Genomic DNA, 16,049 nt, shown 5'->3' on the forward strand with positions numbered 1-16,049 from the left:
CATCTCATTATTTCGTGGAAGCATTTCATCAGGGAACTCTCATGGGACTTAGGGATTCTCATGGATCGGAGCTCGATCGGTGGCGCACGCTCCCACTCCACCACGAGGAGGCCCCGGGAAGGAAGTGGAGGAGCTCCGGGGGAAGAGGAATGGGGCGGTGGGGCGAGAAGAAATAGCGCCATGGGAGGAGAAAAGAGGGGAGCTCGTGGGGCGCAAAAAAGTGTGGACCCTGGAGAACGTGCGGGGGAGAGTGAAGGAGCGTTTCTCCCACGGGTCGTCGCCATCGCCAGTCATCGAGCACCACCCACCGGTGGTGGCCACTGGCCAGCGAAGCCATGACGTTATCCCCTCACACACTCCGCCCGCCCCTCCCCCTCTCGCTCCCGCTCCCGCCAACTTCAAACCGCCGCCCGCCGCCCCGGCCCCTCCACCCGGCGCTCGCGCGCCGCCGCAGAAGCGTCCTCCTCCCCAAGCCGCCGCGCGCGGGCGCGGGCGCCGGTGACGGCATGGCGACGCACGGGGCGCACCCCACGCTGCTCGAGCACATGGGCCGGGCCGGCGCGCCCGCCGACCTCGCCGTCCTCGTCGCCCACATCCAGGCCGCCTGCAAGCGCATCGCCGCGCTCGTCGCGTCCCCCGGCAACGCCGACCTGTCGCGGGCCAAGCCGGCCGCTGCCGGTGCTGCATCCGCGGCCGGCCGCGACGCGCCCAAGCCGCTCGACGAATTGTCGGTGCGTGCTGCTTCCACGAGTTGTTTGATTTGGTGTCATTACGAGACCTGAAGCATCGGCACACTGAATTATGTAGAGTTTGGATTGGGGATACATGCATTGTTGAATGCTGGAGTAGATTTCGCTTCTGCCAGACTGCCACAAATTTTTGCTGCTAGATTAGTTTGCTTCAGTTCAAAAGCTGCACATATGCGAGCAGAATTTTTACTGTTTTTGCTCTTACTGCATCTCTGATGGAAATATATGCATCTTCGCATGAATGATGGTGAATCCAAAAAACCTGAATACTAACTTCATCTTTCATTCAGAACGAGATCATCCTGTCGTCACTCCAAAGCTCTGGAAAAGTTGCGGTGGTGGCTTCCGAAGAAAATGATCTCCCCGTGTGGATGTGCGACGACGGTCCCTACGTTGTTGTCACAGACCCGCTTGATGGTTCTCGCAACATCGAGGTGTCGATCCCCACTGGAACGATATTCGGGATCTACGATAGGCTGGTGGAACTCGACCAGCTCCCTGTGGAGGAGAAAGCTCAGCTTAATTCACTGCAGAGCGGTTCTCGCTTGGTCGCTGCTGGATATGTCCTGTATTCATCTGCTACCATCTTCTGCATCAGTTTTGGTGCGGGAACCCATGGCTTCACTTTGGATAGATCAACAGGAGAATTTGTTCTGACACATCCATCCATGCAAATACCCCCTAGAGGTAACTAAGATGTTCATCAGTATTTGTCACAATAGGAAAAATATGTATATCTGCATTTGTTAGTTTTCTGACCACGTTAGTTTTAATTAAATCTTGGTTGTTGTTTTAACCTAGTTCCAGTTGTACTAGCAGTAACAAGCTTTCTCAAATCTGAATTCTCAGTTTATAGGGATCAATGGACAATCAACACGAGTAACTTTAGAAGATAGAATTATAGAATAATTTTCTTATCCTAAAACTGAAAGACGAACCCCAAGCTTTGATACACTGCTACTGTGGTCCATTCTCTGTCTTTAGGCATCCAGTATCCCTGTAAGCTAAGAATCCATGCTTTAACAGACACCTTTATCTTCCTTAATATATTGCCACGCCTTTTCCCGTAACCATATTTTTTTCCCACTTAATATTTGAAGCAGCATTGCTGTATTCGTCCAAGAAACAGACACTTCTATATTCATCTCAAAATTTGTAATTGGATACTATGTCAGGACAGATATATTCAGTGAATGATGCGCGGTACTTCGACTGGCCAGAGGGCCTGAAGAAGTACATTGACACGATCAGACAAGGCAAGGGGCAGCATCCCAAGAAGTACTCGGCTCGGTATGTGTGCTCACTGGTTGCTGATTTTCATCGGACGATCATATACGGTGGAGTTGCAATGAACCCGAGGGATCACCTTCGGTTGGTTTACGAGGCAAATCCTCTCAGTTTCCTTGCCGAGCAGGCAGGGGGGCGAGGCTCGGATGGCAAAACCAGAATCCTCTCCATTCAGCCTGTGAAGCTGCACCAGAGGCTGCCATTGTTCCTGGGGAGCATGGAGGACATGCTTGAGCTAGAAAGCTATGGGGATGTCCAGCAGAAGGTCAATCCTGGATACGATGTTTAAGGTGAAATATTCAGGTAACCAATGTATATGGTAAAGTCTGTATTTGCAAGAACAATGTCTCTGTGTCTTACTTCCTTTGCCTTCTTGCCTATGCAATTGCAGAGTACTGCATAGCGGAAGTCCGCAGAATTTGCCGTAGCTCACTGTGAAAATGAAAGATGCAATATGTCTCATCTTTTTGTAGTTCCATACATTTTACTTTGAAGAATATATAAATATATATATATAAATATATATATATATATATATATATATATATATATATATATATATATATATATATATATATATATATTACGAGCAACCAATGTCAAATATTTAAGGCATTTTTTCTGGCAACCCTTGCATTAGCAGATCTATGTAAGCTGTAGTAGTAACCAATTTTGATGCAGTAACTGAACTTATTCATCAAACACTAGTGCTGAAAGCCTAAAACTGTGAAAATGGAAGGTCATAACAAGGACACATGAATAAACCCTGCAGATGACCAAAATTCATTCCACTCTTCTATCTCTAAGCATGTCCCCATATGAGGAATTGTGACATACAGGCATACAGCCAACATCATTGGCCCTGGCCACACAGATCACAGTATCACAACATACAGTGACCATTGGAAGCCAAGAAATGACACCTTAGATCAGCAAACAGGGAGGCAAACGACAGACTGATCCCTCACATCTATCCATACAATCTATAAACATCTCTGGAAAGTGGGAGGATCACAATGAAGATAGTGACGATGTACAAAAAGATGCCGAATCTGTCCAAAGTCGGCTAAAAATTTCACTGCTCCAGCGCAAGCTGCTTGTGCTTGTCCAGATCATTGAGGTAACTCGTGCGAGTGTAGTCCTCTGAATCGCAGGAGTCGAACATTGGGGGCTTTGTGGGTTTAGGCTTTCCCATCAGTTCGAGTGATTCCCTATCCCCCTTCATGAAACGGACCACCTGCAACCAAACGCGTCACTTCATCAGTTTACAGTGTTCATTCTGCGATTGAGGCGAGAGGTGCACCCAAATCACTTACCGATTTCATGCTAGGCCGCAAGTTTGCGCTGTGGTGGATGCACATGGATGCCACTGCCAGGGTGAGTGCCATCTCTTCTGGGTCATATCCAACATCAAGAGAAGGATCCACTAGCCCCTTCATGTTGTTCGACTCGAGCAGCGGTTTCGCCTTTGAAATGATCAAGAAAATTTTATTAACTCAAAGGATTCCAGAAGCTCGTAACTATCCTTCTTTATGTTTTCGATACATATTCTTAACTTACAATTGAGTCAGTTTGCTATATTTACATGATCAAATGATAATATTCAGTGAGCTAATTGGAATCTACTTGTGATAAAGTATATCAGAGCAATCTGGTATACTAACCCATATCACCAGGCTTTGTCTGGAAGAGTCCACGGCTTTCCGCCCTGTCACTAGTTCAAGAAGCAATACCCCGTATGCAAACACATCCGTCTTCTCATTTATGATCCCATGCATGAAGTACTCTGGGGCCATATAACTGTAGAAGGGGGTAAAATCAAAGTTGAAATAACAATGAAACATTGTTTTGGTCCACTAGGAAGATTTCTCTTGGCTCTGCATCGACTGATGCAAGCAGCCAGTCTGATGGAAAGTATGAAGTCATCATGAACATGGAGCAGTATTCAGAAACATATCAAACTCACCCGAATGTGCCTTCAATGGGGAATACAACCTGATGGGTGCATTTGTCAGGAAGCCACTTCGCAAGGCCAAAATCTGAGATCTGTGCAATGAGAGAGCAAAAAAATGCATCAGTTTACATCATCAGGAATATTAGAATGGGGGTGGGGCTAGTGTAACAGGCTAGCAGTAGGATTAGTACCTGCGGTTGATAATCTTCAGTTAAAAGGATATTTGAAGCCTTGATGTCTCTGTGAATTATGTGCCGATGGCAGCCTTCATGTAGATAAAATAGCCCTTCAGCGATTCCAAGTGCGATATTGAACCGGGCCTTCCACTTGAGGCCTCCCTTTGCACCTGATCAGATAAGCTCCATTTGTCATTACATTGACAGCACCTCAAGTACACTCTTATTTAAGTGGTCCTTTTCATTAGAAAAGGGTGATTCTTATGACCATGCATATGTTTTCAACTGAACAAGTACTACATGAAGTGATGATGCAATAAGTATACATAAATGCAAATTATGAGTGCATTATGAGCTTAATATGCACTCAACGGACATCGGCATTTAATATACTTTTTAAATGTTTAGGTTGTGTTGGTGTACATGTCAAGATATTTGCTCTATTTCTGCCTTTTTGGAAGCCACCGCGACAAGTCAACTGTATCATTCATTGCCTAACTAACAAATTGTTAAGAGGACTGTACCATGGAGAAGAGAAGCCAAGCTTCCATGTGGTGAGAACTGAAGAACCAGGTGCAAGCCCCCTTCCACACTGAACCCCAAGAGCTGTGCCGCATTTGGGTGGTTGACGTGCGCTATTATTCCAAGCTCGGATAGGAAATCGCTGATCCTGTCCTCCTTGTTGCCGCCTTTTGTTAACCTCTTCACCGCCACAAACTGCCCGTCAGCAAGCCGTCCTTTGTACACCTCAGCGTGCCCTCCCTTTCCGATCAAATTATCTAGAAATATCGTACATTCAGATGTCAGGCAAAAATGTTTAGAGATAATTAAGACACAGAAAAGTAGTTAATTCTGGTCAATAATAGAACTATTAGGTTTCCACATCATATGGTCACAATTGTTGGAGGTACCACAATCTTGAAAACTGGACAAGCTAAAGAAACTAGTAGTACATGGTGATAACTGACAACAATAATGTGGTCAGGTACTTGAATCTTCCAACTAGCAACCAGTAACAACCATCATTAACCTAAGGAACAGTTCATGATTAGGACCTCAAACCCCCTTTACGCAGTGAAATCATGGCAGTACAACTACAAACCCATTTCTTTACGGCAAAGCCACATCCCACAAGCTTTGCAATGATAGTAACAGAGCCCAATTATCAAGGGCACCGAATTACAGCAACGTAGGAGTTAGTGTTGCATGTTACCTGAACTGAATCTGTCAGTCGCAGCGCAGAGCTCGTCGTAGTCGAAGCTCCTCCATGATGGCCTCCACTTCTCGATCTCGGGGAAGATCTCCGGGGCGATGGCGCTGCAGTCCATCTGGTTCTTGCCGCTCCGCATCCTCCCCAGGTACCTTTTAAGCCCCGTGCTCTTGGATCGCTGAGGGAACGTCACCGCTCTGGCCATCAGCTTCTTCCTGCTGAGTATTATCCCGCTGATCAGGTTCCTCCACTGCAGCGGCTGCACGCTCCGGCTGGGCACCGCCGGCTGCTCGACGGAGGAGCTCTCGTCGGAGTCCACGCTGCCGGACACCGATATGTCCAGCACGGCACGGGGAGAGCTCTGGTCGGTGCACTCGCTGTTCTCGTCGTTGCCGCCGCTCTTGGAGCACATTTCAGGCACCTCTTTGTCATCTCCATCAGAACCAGCGCACTGGCTACTGCTGCTCTCACTGCTGTGCCCCTCACTTGGATCTTCGCTCAGCACAGCGGCATCAGCTGCCAACCCGCTATTGCCGCAGCCCACATCGGCAGTTTCGCCGGAGCTTCTCCTGCTCTCTTCCTGGGCCACTCCTTGCACTAACCAGACAGACAAAAAAGCAAGATTTACACAATCAGCATGAGCAGCCACAATAAGTCTGCATGGCAACAAAACTGGAAGTCTTATTCATGGACAAAACCAACCACCAGCTATGAAAAACAAGACAAAACCCGCTGCCCGTCGCCGCAAGGTACAAATCATTGTCGCACACAAGGCCCTATTCTATTTTTCCATTCGATTCCATCATGATTCATGATAGGGGGACGTTTGTGCTCCTCTGGTTCGGCGATGAAAAGCACATGCTGTCATGTTGATTTGCCAACCCCATGCAGGGATCCCCGCCCCCTAACAAATTGACATCTGCACCACCACCCCCTCCAAAACTGATGCTTTCCTTGCGCCTACCCCGTCCAAGGCTGGAACGGAACGGAATGGAATGGAATTCACCCATGCAGGGGCATCTAGGATTGGCCTAGTTGCAAAAGGATCAGGTGGGTGCTGATAAACAAATATACAAATATAGATGTCAACTTCAGGGATTTTGGTAGGGGATGGGAAATTTGGGGGAATTTGACGTGCTAGCAGTCTTTTATTTGCAGAGATACAGGAGACAGCTCAACCTAAAATTTAAAACAGTCAGAAACAGGGCCAGGATCCGAAAATTGACATTAATAATCTCTTCTCAAAAAGACTAGGCTCTTGGTCAGTCCTTGGAACACGTGCTGTGGCACAAATTCAATTCTTGGGTTTGAAATGAGGCAAATTAAATTTGGGAGAATTTGACATGCCATCAGTCTTTTATTTGGAGATATACAACAGATAGCTCAGCCTAATATATAAAACTGTTAGAAACAGGGCCAGGATCCTAAAACTGACATCAATAATCTCTCCATAAAAGACTAAACTCTCCGTCAGTCTTGGGAACACGTGTGTTGACACAAATTGAACTCTTGAGGATTGGAATGAGACCAAAAATATATAGCTTAAATTTGATTACTAAAAAAGAGATTCTGCATCTGCTTACTGAAGCACGAGAATCATCGACTGCCTCTGTTCAAATCAAAAAGACTAAACTCTTGGTCAGTTCTTGGACTGGAAGTCTGGAACACGTGTGGTACTAACACGAATTAAGTCCTTGAGGATTGGTTGAAATGAGACAAGACAAAGAAATACTACAAGCTCGAATTTAGTGGTTACTAAAAAAAGGAGGGATCCTGCAATCTGCTTGACGAGGCAGGAGAATCAGAGGAGGAAACAGAGAATCCATCCAATTACTCACACCGGGGCAGCAGGAGCAGTACAAATGAGGAAAGCAATCAATCAGTAGCCACGGCGCTCACCTTCCTCGGCGGAGCCAGGGAGAGGATCCTCCGCCCTCTCTGCTCCTCCTCCTCCGCCGCCGCCGCAGCCGCCTGCAGGTTCAAGCAGGAAAAACTCCCAGAGTTTCGTCATGGCCCCGCCGGCATCGCCGGACGGACGGAAGCAGGAAAGCAGAGGGGGGAAAAGAGAAGCAGAAAAATATTGCGCCCTCAGCGCCAAGGTTGAAGAAGAAGAAGGATACCTTCCGTGGAGGCCATTATATCCCTCCTCTGCTTCGTTGCCGCTGCCAAGAAGTTCGCTTGCCCGGACAGGGACAGGGACCGAGCTTGACGAAACTTCAGCAAGGACGACTACTCCTCCTCCCACCGCCGATGCCTTCTCCTCGCATTGAAGAGAAGAGAAGAGGCTACAGACTACTCCAACTGGAATCACCGGACAGCAAACGCTCCTACTAGCAGCAGCGGCTGGTAGGCAGGAGTACCGGGGTGGATTGAGCTCTGTACGGCGACCAAGAAAATGGAGGACGGGTGGACGGATGGATGGATGGATGGGGGCAACCGAAATTAATACGAGAGGAGAGAGGATCGTAGGCCGGTGCAGGGGAGGTGGCGGTTCTTTTTGAAACTGGGGCGGCGCTTCTTCCCCCTCCGCCGCAGATATTCCTCGCTTCTCTGAAAAGCAGCGAACAATACGGAGAGAGAGAGGGAAAGAGTGAGTGGGGGAGAGAGAAGGCGATGAGCAATGAGGACTCTCTCCGGTGCACTGCAACTTTATGTAGTGACCTGCTGGGTGCCCACACAGCTCAGGCCAAGACAAGGCTGGGGAATACTTTTTTTTTGCGATCTAGTACTACATTTTATAATACTTTTTGTGTAAAAGAAAAAAAAGAATTGTGGTGGTAATGGAATGGTTCTCATGGTCTCATGGAGAGTGATGCAGGGGGAGAGGGGCATACCAGAGTTGGTGATGGGGAAGACAATATAATTAGTGGGTCTTGATGGTATGCTTGTCTTCTTCCTTTCTGGCCCTGTGCCCAGCTCCAGTAAGTAAATCTTTGGTGCGTGGATTAGATGTTGCTGTTAGTGTTGGGGGCGGGGCGATTAAGCTTGATGGTGCGGTTTGATCCTTTGCGCAATTAGGGATTAGAGAAGACTACTTTGTGCGTGTTGGATGCGGTGGTAGGGTTTGGGTGTTGGGAAGTGAGCCGTGCCTTTCCTGCGGATGGAGTCCTACAACCATCGCCCCTTTTTCTTGGTCCGTTCTGCTGCTCCTAGCGGCTCTTTTCTCAAAAGATTATTTACCAACTCATGGGAGATCAGGTGCTGGCCCTGAGCTAGTAATAGAACACTCCACTTTGCATTGACTTGTCTTCGCTTGGGCTATGGCGCTTAGCATTGGGTGGGGGGCACATGCGTTGGAATGAACAATGTGAAGATGCATGCCCTGATTTGGTGTGAAAGCGGCACGGCCGGTTGGCAAAATTTATGGATCGTGCCTTGCTGCCTGTTTGCTCCACGTTGTGGTGGCAATCAAGTCCCGGCGCAAAAGGTCGCACAAAGCATCCTTTGGCCCAAAGGGACGCTTGTGTTTAAGGGATCAAGGACCAGCGTTTTCCGTTCTCAATGTAACAGGTTATTATTTTTACACTTATAAATCCGTTTTCACACCAGCCCGCCACAAAAAAAATGTTTTCACAACGAAATGCTGCCGTTTTCAGACATGGCATTGGGGAGTACTGCATCATTTCAGTTTTAACAGGTTTTCTACAGTAAAGTTCATTTTCACACCGAAAATACTCCCATGTTCCGGAACAAACATTACCTTATTTTGGTTTAAACATTTTATTTTGAATTTTTTTAACATTTGGGTACGATGATTACTAGCCATTGGAGATGAGAAAAATGGTTCAGCGGATGGTCATATGGCCGTAATGGGTTGGATTTTTATGTATATTTATATCTATCTCATATATCTATATATACCAATATGAAAAACAAAGGGGCGATCCAATTAATCTTGGCAATTGAACCATGTCAATCCATCGATCTAGATTGATCCAATGGTGACCGCATCAACATGTTTAGCTTGTAAGTAATATCGTATCAAACATTAACATTTGTGCTAATTACATACCAATATAAACAAAACAAGTGGCGCATATCCAATTAATCTTGGCCATCAAGCCATGTCAGTCCAACTACCTAGAGTTCTCCAATGGTGAGTGCATCAACATGTTTAACGTGTAATTAATGCCGTACCAAATATTAACATTTATGTTAATTATATACCAATATAAAAAGACCCAGAGGGGCATATCCAATTAATCTTGGCCACTAAACCATGTCAAATCAACGATAGATTATCCAATAGTGAGCATATCAACATGTTTAGCGTGCAACTAATATCGTACCAAACATTAACATTTATGCTAATTATATAGCAATATAAAAAGACCCACGTGCGCATATCCAATTAATCTTAGCCATCAAGCCATGGCAATCCAACTACCTATAGTGCTCCAATGGTGAGTGCATCAACATGTTTAATGTGTGTCGTACCAAATATTAACATTTATGCTAATTGTATACACCAATATAAAAAGACCCAGAGGGGCATACCCAATTAATATTGGCCACTGAACCATGTCAATCCAACGATAGATTGCTTCGATGGAAAGAGCATCAACATGTTTAGTGTGCAATTAATATCGTACTCCCTTCATTCCCTTATATAAAATCACTACTCAGATTACAGGTACCAAACTAAAAATTAATGACTGCTTTGCAAGCCAACTTTTTTTTTGTTAACCTGGACCATTAATACGCCAGCATGCATGCAAGGAAGGAATGAGAAGGAAGTAGTACACTGTCATTATGACTACATGCATGCAAGTACTACATCCGTCCTGGTTTATTGGTCCCCATTGTAATCTATGCCAAATTTTGACCATAAATTTAACAAACAAAATGTTAATGCATGTCACCAAAAATTATATCACTGAAAACTATGTTCAAATATGAAACCAACGATACATTTTTTGTTGACATGCACTAACATTTTGTCAGTTAAACAAGTTGCTAGTACGAGAAAACATCATTAATTTTTGCCTCGATTACTGTTAGTGGCTTGTATAGATGCAAAATGTATTTTTCATAGTGGCCTTGTATAAGGGAATGTATGGAGTATCAAATATAAACATTTATGCTAATTACATAATTAACACGTAATTGTTATTATACCTAATAACAACATGTATTTAATTTTCTCTTTAGTATCAACATGCGTATTTACCGGTATAACATAGTAGTACACCGCTACTCCTTATCGAGGGATGACTAGTTCCCTAGAATGCAAAGAGCGGGGGAGGTGGGTTGGGTCTCTCCTCAAACTGATGTGGATTAACAGTGTTATAATTAGGGCATCCCCAAGGCGGACCCGCAAATCGCTCGCATCCGTCTAGGCTGCGTTGTATGGACCGTGAAAACCATCCAACGCGGGCCTATATCGGTCTGCGGGGCAGTCCGGACGCAATTTCTTCCGCAAACCAGAGACAAAAGTGGGGGAGCTTTGGGGGAGTCCGGGCACGCGAAACGTAGGAATCGGAGACTCCCAGCTCACCCAAAACCCTCCCCGGACCCCGTGACTCCATCCTCTACATTTTCTCTACTTTCTTCTTTCTCTCTTGCCTTCGCCGCCGCTCCACCACCCCGCACCCCTGCCAGAACTCTACGTTTCCGTCACCTCCAGCGCTCCCGCAAGGCTCCACCCCGATTCTCCTTCGTCTCCGTTCAACCTCTGTCCTTTGACCGCCCCGCCAAGTACCATCTGCTACTGCTATTCTCACCTGCCCGACAACTATTCGATGAATCGCCGAAGCTAAAAACTGTTTTCCCTTCTTCTTTCTAGCAATGGATTTTGATTTGGAGTACATATACGAGTAGTTTGTTGAGTCATCCGATGACTCATCGAACGAGAATGACTAATTCGATGAGATGGCGATGATGCAGGTGGTCCTTGAAGACGCAGAGCGCGCAGAGGAGAACGTTCTCAATTTCAAGGGTCGATCAAGGGTCCTCGAGTGCTCAACCGCAACAGGGCGCGCGGTCATATGACACTGATGGCCGACTAATTTGCCTAGATGCACTGTTCGCTAACCATTTTCGCCCGCATTTTCGGGTGCGCAAGACTGTCTTCGATCATTTGTACCATGGCATCCGGTCCTATGATGACTACTTCATCCTGAAGAAGGAAGTCGTCGGAACGATTGGCTTCTTTGGTTACACGGCCGCACTCCGTATGCTTGCATATGGCACGGTCGCTGATTCGTGGGACGAGTACCTACGGATGTCTGAGAGCACATGCGAAGATGCCAAGTTCAGGTTTGCAACTATCGTGGTCGAGGTGTTCGGACCTTAGTGCCTTAGAGAACCAACTTGGCACACATCGAGAGGCTCTTGGCAACCTCTGGAGCAAGAGGGTGGCCAGGTTTGTTTGGATCTCTTGACTGCATGCATTGAAAATGGAAGAACTACCCGAAGGCTTTACAAGCGCAATATCAGGGTCATATTAAGAAGCCCATCATCATTCTTGAAGCAGTTGCATCATAGGATATTTGGATTTTGCACGCTCTTTTGGGCATGCCCGTGTCTCACAATGACACCAATGTGCTGCAACGATCACCGTTGTTTACAAGGCTGACTGAAGGAAAGCTCCTCCTTGCCACTATACTGTCAATGGACATGAGTATAATATGCGCTACTATTTGGTTGACGGTATCTATCCTCCATGGGCTATCTTTGTCAACACCATCTCAAACCCAGTTGGCTAGAAAAAAGGCTCACTTTGCCCAAAGACAAGAAGCAGCTAGTAAGGATGTGGATGTCTTAAATTGCATGTATCCATCTGAACCAAGTTGTTTAGATGTGTTTGCCATTCAACACGGTACCTCATTCGTCCGCACGTGGGTTCGGACATCCATTTTTTCGCAAACCATAAACAATTCTGGGGGCTTTGCGGGAGTCTTAACCGTTGCCACGCACACGTCCGACACCCTGAACCCACCCAAAACCCTCTCTCGCTTTCTCTCCAATAGATGCACTGCTTCCCGTGTCATATTCATGTAGCAAGGCTGTCGCAGCCCCGCACCCTTTCCGATGTTGGAAGGACTACGACGACGACAACAGCACGGACGGCAGTGATGGTGTGGCCATGCATACCAGGTCACCATGCGCTACAAATTAGCTTCCTAGTTTTTTCTTACTTTTTAGTTAGACGGTCGAATTATCATCCATTTTATGTACATTATGTCTGAACTATGCTGAATTCTGCCGTGTTTGATAAAGTTTGTCCAGTTTACTCATTGTGTTTCGAAATGTACACGGGCACGGTTGGATGATCGGCTCCTGCATCACTGTCCGCGGACTGGTCCGGACTAGTCTGTGAAAGGATGTGGTGTCCAATTTGTTGTTAGCATTGGAGATGACTTGACAAAAGGTTTATCAACAGAAGAAATATATATATATATATATATATATATATATATATATATATATATATATATATATATATATATATATATATATATATATAAGCAAATTGAAATTTGTACTGTGGAAATCCATTCTTGTTTCGCCTTGGTCGACATCGGTGGTTGAGCTACTCCTACATTGACTGCTCTCCGGGAAGTTCAAATGGCAAACACCGAAGCTGCTACTCCATCGATCAGAGCACTCGGTTGCCCCACACGGTCACACGACATTAACTGCTCCGGGCCGCGTGTTCGCGAGGTGCAACCAGCTCAGAGAGAGACACATTAACACCGCGATTAAAATCGTTTGCAGTGGTAATAGTATCCACCTTTGGACAGGGGAAGTTCGCCTTGTCCTTGCACCGTACGCAGTTTGTACCAGTACAAACAGGGCGCCGTGGAAAGGTTCGCATCCGGATCCATGCAAGGCCCATTCATTACAACCAGGAGGGTACCGGTAGCTCCCTATCCATCTCGGTTTTCAAACGTTGCCATCATCCGATGATCGTTTCAGGTAGCACTCGTTAATCCTAAATAACTAAAGAGTTTATTCTTCTTACTTACATATTTATCTCATCATATGTTGATGTCTGGGCAAATCGGCACCCTCCATGCCCAGCTCATATGCGGGATGGATATCGGGCGGTCGGGACATCGTAAGGCGTTGTGATGAGCCCGTGCAGGAGATGCCCTAGCACGGAGTGGGTGAGGCTGCTCCTGCGAACGATGCGTCAACCGAACATGATACCTCACTTCATGGGACCATGACACACCCTTTGGAAGCTAGCTACCACGTCGAAGGTCGATGTACATATGCAGATGTCTCTACTATAGATTACGTATGGCGCGTCCGTATTTTTATTTTATTTGACACGGCCTGATGAACACCTACTTTATCTGCTCGTCGATAGCGTGAGCAGGAGTGTGAGCGTGCATGGGCACGGGCAAAGAATATAATACACCTGGAGAGTGGGTGAACCGAATCCTCGTCGCCCGTTAACTCGGTTTCGTGCGTGCGAACCACTCGCCATGAGCCTGGACTCATCAATATCAGTATCACTTCCACAATTCCACTCGGAGAAAAATGTCCACTCCACTCCACCAGCACGTATTTTCTTGCGCCGGAAATTCGCAGCTTACGTAAGTACGTTTGTTGTTGAGCTTCTCCAACAAGACTGTTTGGGTACCATTGTGAGCAGAATGTCCTCTTCAAAAACCGAGCCAACATACTACGTACCACTCACATTTGTACTGGTGTGGCTACTGTCGGCGAGTCACAGATAGCAACCCTAACTCCCCAAGCTGCTTCTGCACGGCAGGCAAAACGGCGAGTAAATCGCATTTATAACTTCAACGCTACAACAAATCCTTCCCCGTTCCAAAGAATTCCTCCGTACCAGAGCCTTGGTTTTCTTTGTGTGTCAACCATACGGCCCAGAGGAGAAAATCGGGTCACGGCTCGTCGAACAACACAAAGGACCATCACCCCACGGCAAAACGTAAAGCAACGATCCACGTACCGTGACCCACGATTGGATTTGATTTGAAGTGGCTGTTAGCGTCGCATGGCCCGCCGGATGGCCGTATCCAGGGCCGTCAGCTTAAGAGCCTGTCCGGATGCACCCCACTCTGCAACTCCCCTCCCGGAGTGGGTGGAGTGGTGACTAACGCTACCGCTCCTCGGAGTAGAAAGAGTGCTACTGGAATTTTGTCTATTTTGAACCTAGCGAATAGCAGTTTTAGAAATTCCTAATAAATCTTAGAGGCCCACGCAGCCCATTCGTGCAAGGCAAGAGGTGGAACAAAGTTTAGTCCCACATTGCTAGTTTAGAGGGAGTTGGACCTCTTTATAAGGGAGGCTTTTTCTCCACATGTATGAGGATGAGAACAAGAGGGACATCCACGCGCGCTCCTCCTCCTCGCCCGCCTTGCCTCGTCAAGACGCGGGTTGCGGGAATGAGCCGATGTCTAAATTTTTGCCACGCACGACGGGTATACGAAAGGTCGCGCGGAAGCTGAAACGTTTTTGCTGTAGTGGAGATTGAATACGAATGGCGCACCTCTTCGCCTGCTGCCTGTTCGTTTCGTCTCCCTCGTTCTCTTCAGCTCAAGTTCCTGAGCACTGCGCTGCTGCTACGTTCTTCCCTATCCCGGCTTGCGACGTGCACCGCAGGTCGGGATAGTAGGCCTCCGAAACCGCACCTCTTTGAGTCCTGTATGGGAGAAGGGTGATAAGATTTTTGGGGAGCGCTTCGCGCGACTACTGACTTCTTCGTCACGGACGCTCCGGACTCCGACGACTACTTCCCCGACGACGACTTCTTCCCCGACGTCGACAACCTCCTCGACGACATGGCTGGCGAGAACACCGACCCCAAGTCCAGCGCTTCAGCTGCTGCTGTCCCGTACGTGTTCTTCCTCTTTCTATCAGAGGCCCTGCTACAGTTCCTTATTCTAGTGTTTGCCCTGATATGTTACACTCTGTTTCATATATGCAACTTGCTATACTGTCTGCTCTAGATGTGTTTAGTTACAGTTCATATATGAAGATGTTGTTTACCTTCTCTGTCAAATCGCATGACTTGTTTTATCACTGCTATACTAGTCGTGCTTTATCTAGTATTTCTGTTAATAAAATCATTCGGTAAATTGCTCATATTTCCAACAATCCAAAAACCTTATTATAGGCAATTTACACCAAGTGGTTTTGCTACTTCCATGAGACCTCCTATGTTTGAGGGTATCCACTATAAGAGGTGGCGCGTGAGAGCAGTCTTATGGTTTCAAACCATGAGTTGCTATGACGCTACTCTTGGCAAACCTGAAGGGGAGCATGATGCCTAACAGGAACAAGCTTTTTAGAAAATGGATACTCTGTTTAAGGCTGCTCTCTTGAGTGTTCTTGGTGAGAACATAGTTGATGCGTATGCGCCAATTGACAATGGAAAAGATATGTGGGGCGCACTCGAGGCCAAGTTTGGGGTCTCGGATGCTGGCACTGAGCTGTACATCATGGAGCAATTCCATGATTACAGAGCTCATGAGATACACTCATTTGCTAGAGAACTTGAGCACTTCAATTGTATGCTACCGGACAAGTTTGTTGCCGGGGGTATCGTCACTAAGCTTCCTCCTTCATGGAGGAAATTTGCTACCTTACTGAAGCATAAGAGACAGGAGTTTTCCGTTCCGGATCTCATTGGTACTCTTGATGTGGAAGAAAAGGCGAGAGCAAAGGACACACATGCTCGAGGTATTGAGGGAGGA

At 46.7% G+C, this 16,049-nt stretch overlaps 2 protein-coding genes across 5 annotated transcripts; one reads left to right on the top strand and one right to left on the bottom strand.

The window, feature by feature from the left end:
- The first annotated feature begins 201 nt into the window (after positions 1–201).
- On the top strand, positions 202–5,023 carry LOC109753713 (fructose-1,6-bisphosphatase, chloroplastic). Of its 3 annotated transcripts, none has more exons than XM_040394903.3 (4): positions 211–731; positions 1,040–1,436; positions 1,925–2,339; positions 4,575–5,023. In XM_040394903.3, the coding sequence occupies exons 1-3, from the start codon at positions 336–338 to the stop codon at positions 2,323–2,325; spliced, it is 1,194 nt and encodes a 397-aa protein (XP_040250837.1). In that variant the 5' UTR covers positions 211–335; the 3' UTR covers positions 2,326–2,339; positions 4,575–5,023. The 3 variants fall into 3 exon arrangements, with proteins under 3 accessions (XP_020168219.1, XP_040250837.1, XP_020168220.1); XM_020312631.4 differs by lacking the exon at positions 4,575–5,023 and adding an exon at positions 2,428–2,508 and having other exon boundaries at positions 230–731; XM_020312630.4 differs by lacking the exon at positions 4,575–5,023 and having other exon boundaries at positions 202–731; positions 1,925–2,508.
- Positions 2,797–8,073, bottom strand: LOC109753714 (receptor-like cytosolic serine/threonine-protein kinase RBK1). 2 transcript variants are annotated; one of them, XM_020312632.4, is made up of 9 exons: positions 7,497–8,073; positions 7,276–7,347; positions 5,380–5,973; positions 4,691–4,945; positions 4,182–4,336; positions 4,003–4,082; positions 3,701–3,836; positions 3,353–3,502; positions 2,797–3,273 (listed from the first exon to the last, which is right to left on the bottom strand). In XM_020312632.4, the coding sequence occupies exons 1-9, from the start codon at positions 7,510–7,512 to the stop codon at positions 3,112–3,114; spliced, it is 1,620 nt and encodes a 539-aa protein (XP_020168221.1). In that variant the 5' UTR covers positions 7,513–8,073; the 3' UTR covers positions 2,797–3,111. The 2 variants fall into 2 exon arrangements, with proteins under 2 accessions (XP_020168221.1, XP_040250836.1); XM_040394902.3 differs by lacking the exon at positions 7,276–7,347 and having other exon boundaries at positions 7,497–7,998.
- Between the last annotated feature and the right edge of the window lie 7,976 nt (positions 8,074–16,049).

Source organism: Aegilops tauschii, chromosome 7, assembly GCF_002575655.3.
Source record: "Aegilops tauschii subsp. strangulata cultivar AL8/78 chromosome 7, Aet v6.0, whole genome shotgun sequence".
Lineage (NCBI taxonomy): Eukaryota > Viridiplantae > Streptophyta > Magnoliopsida > Poales > Poaceae > Aegilops > Aegilops tauschii.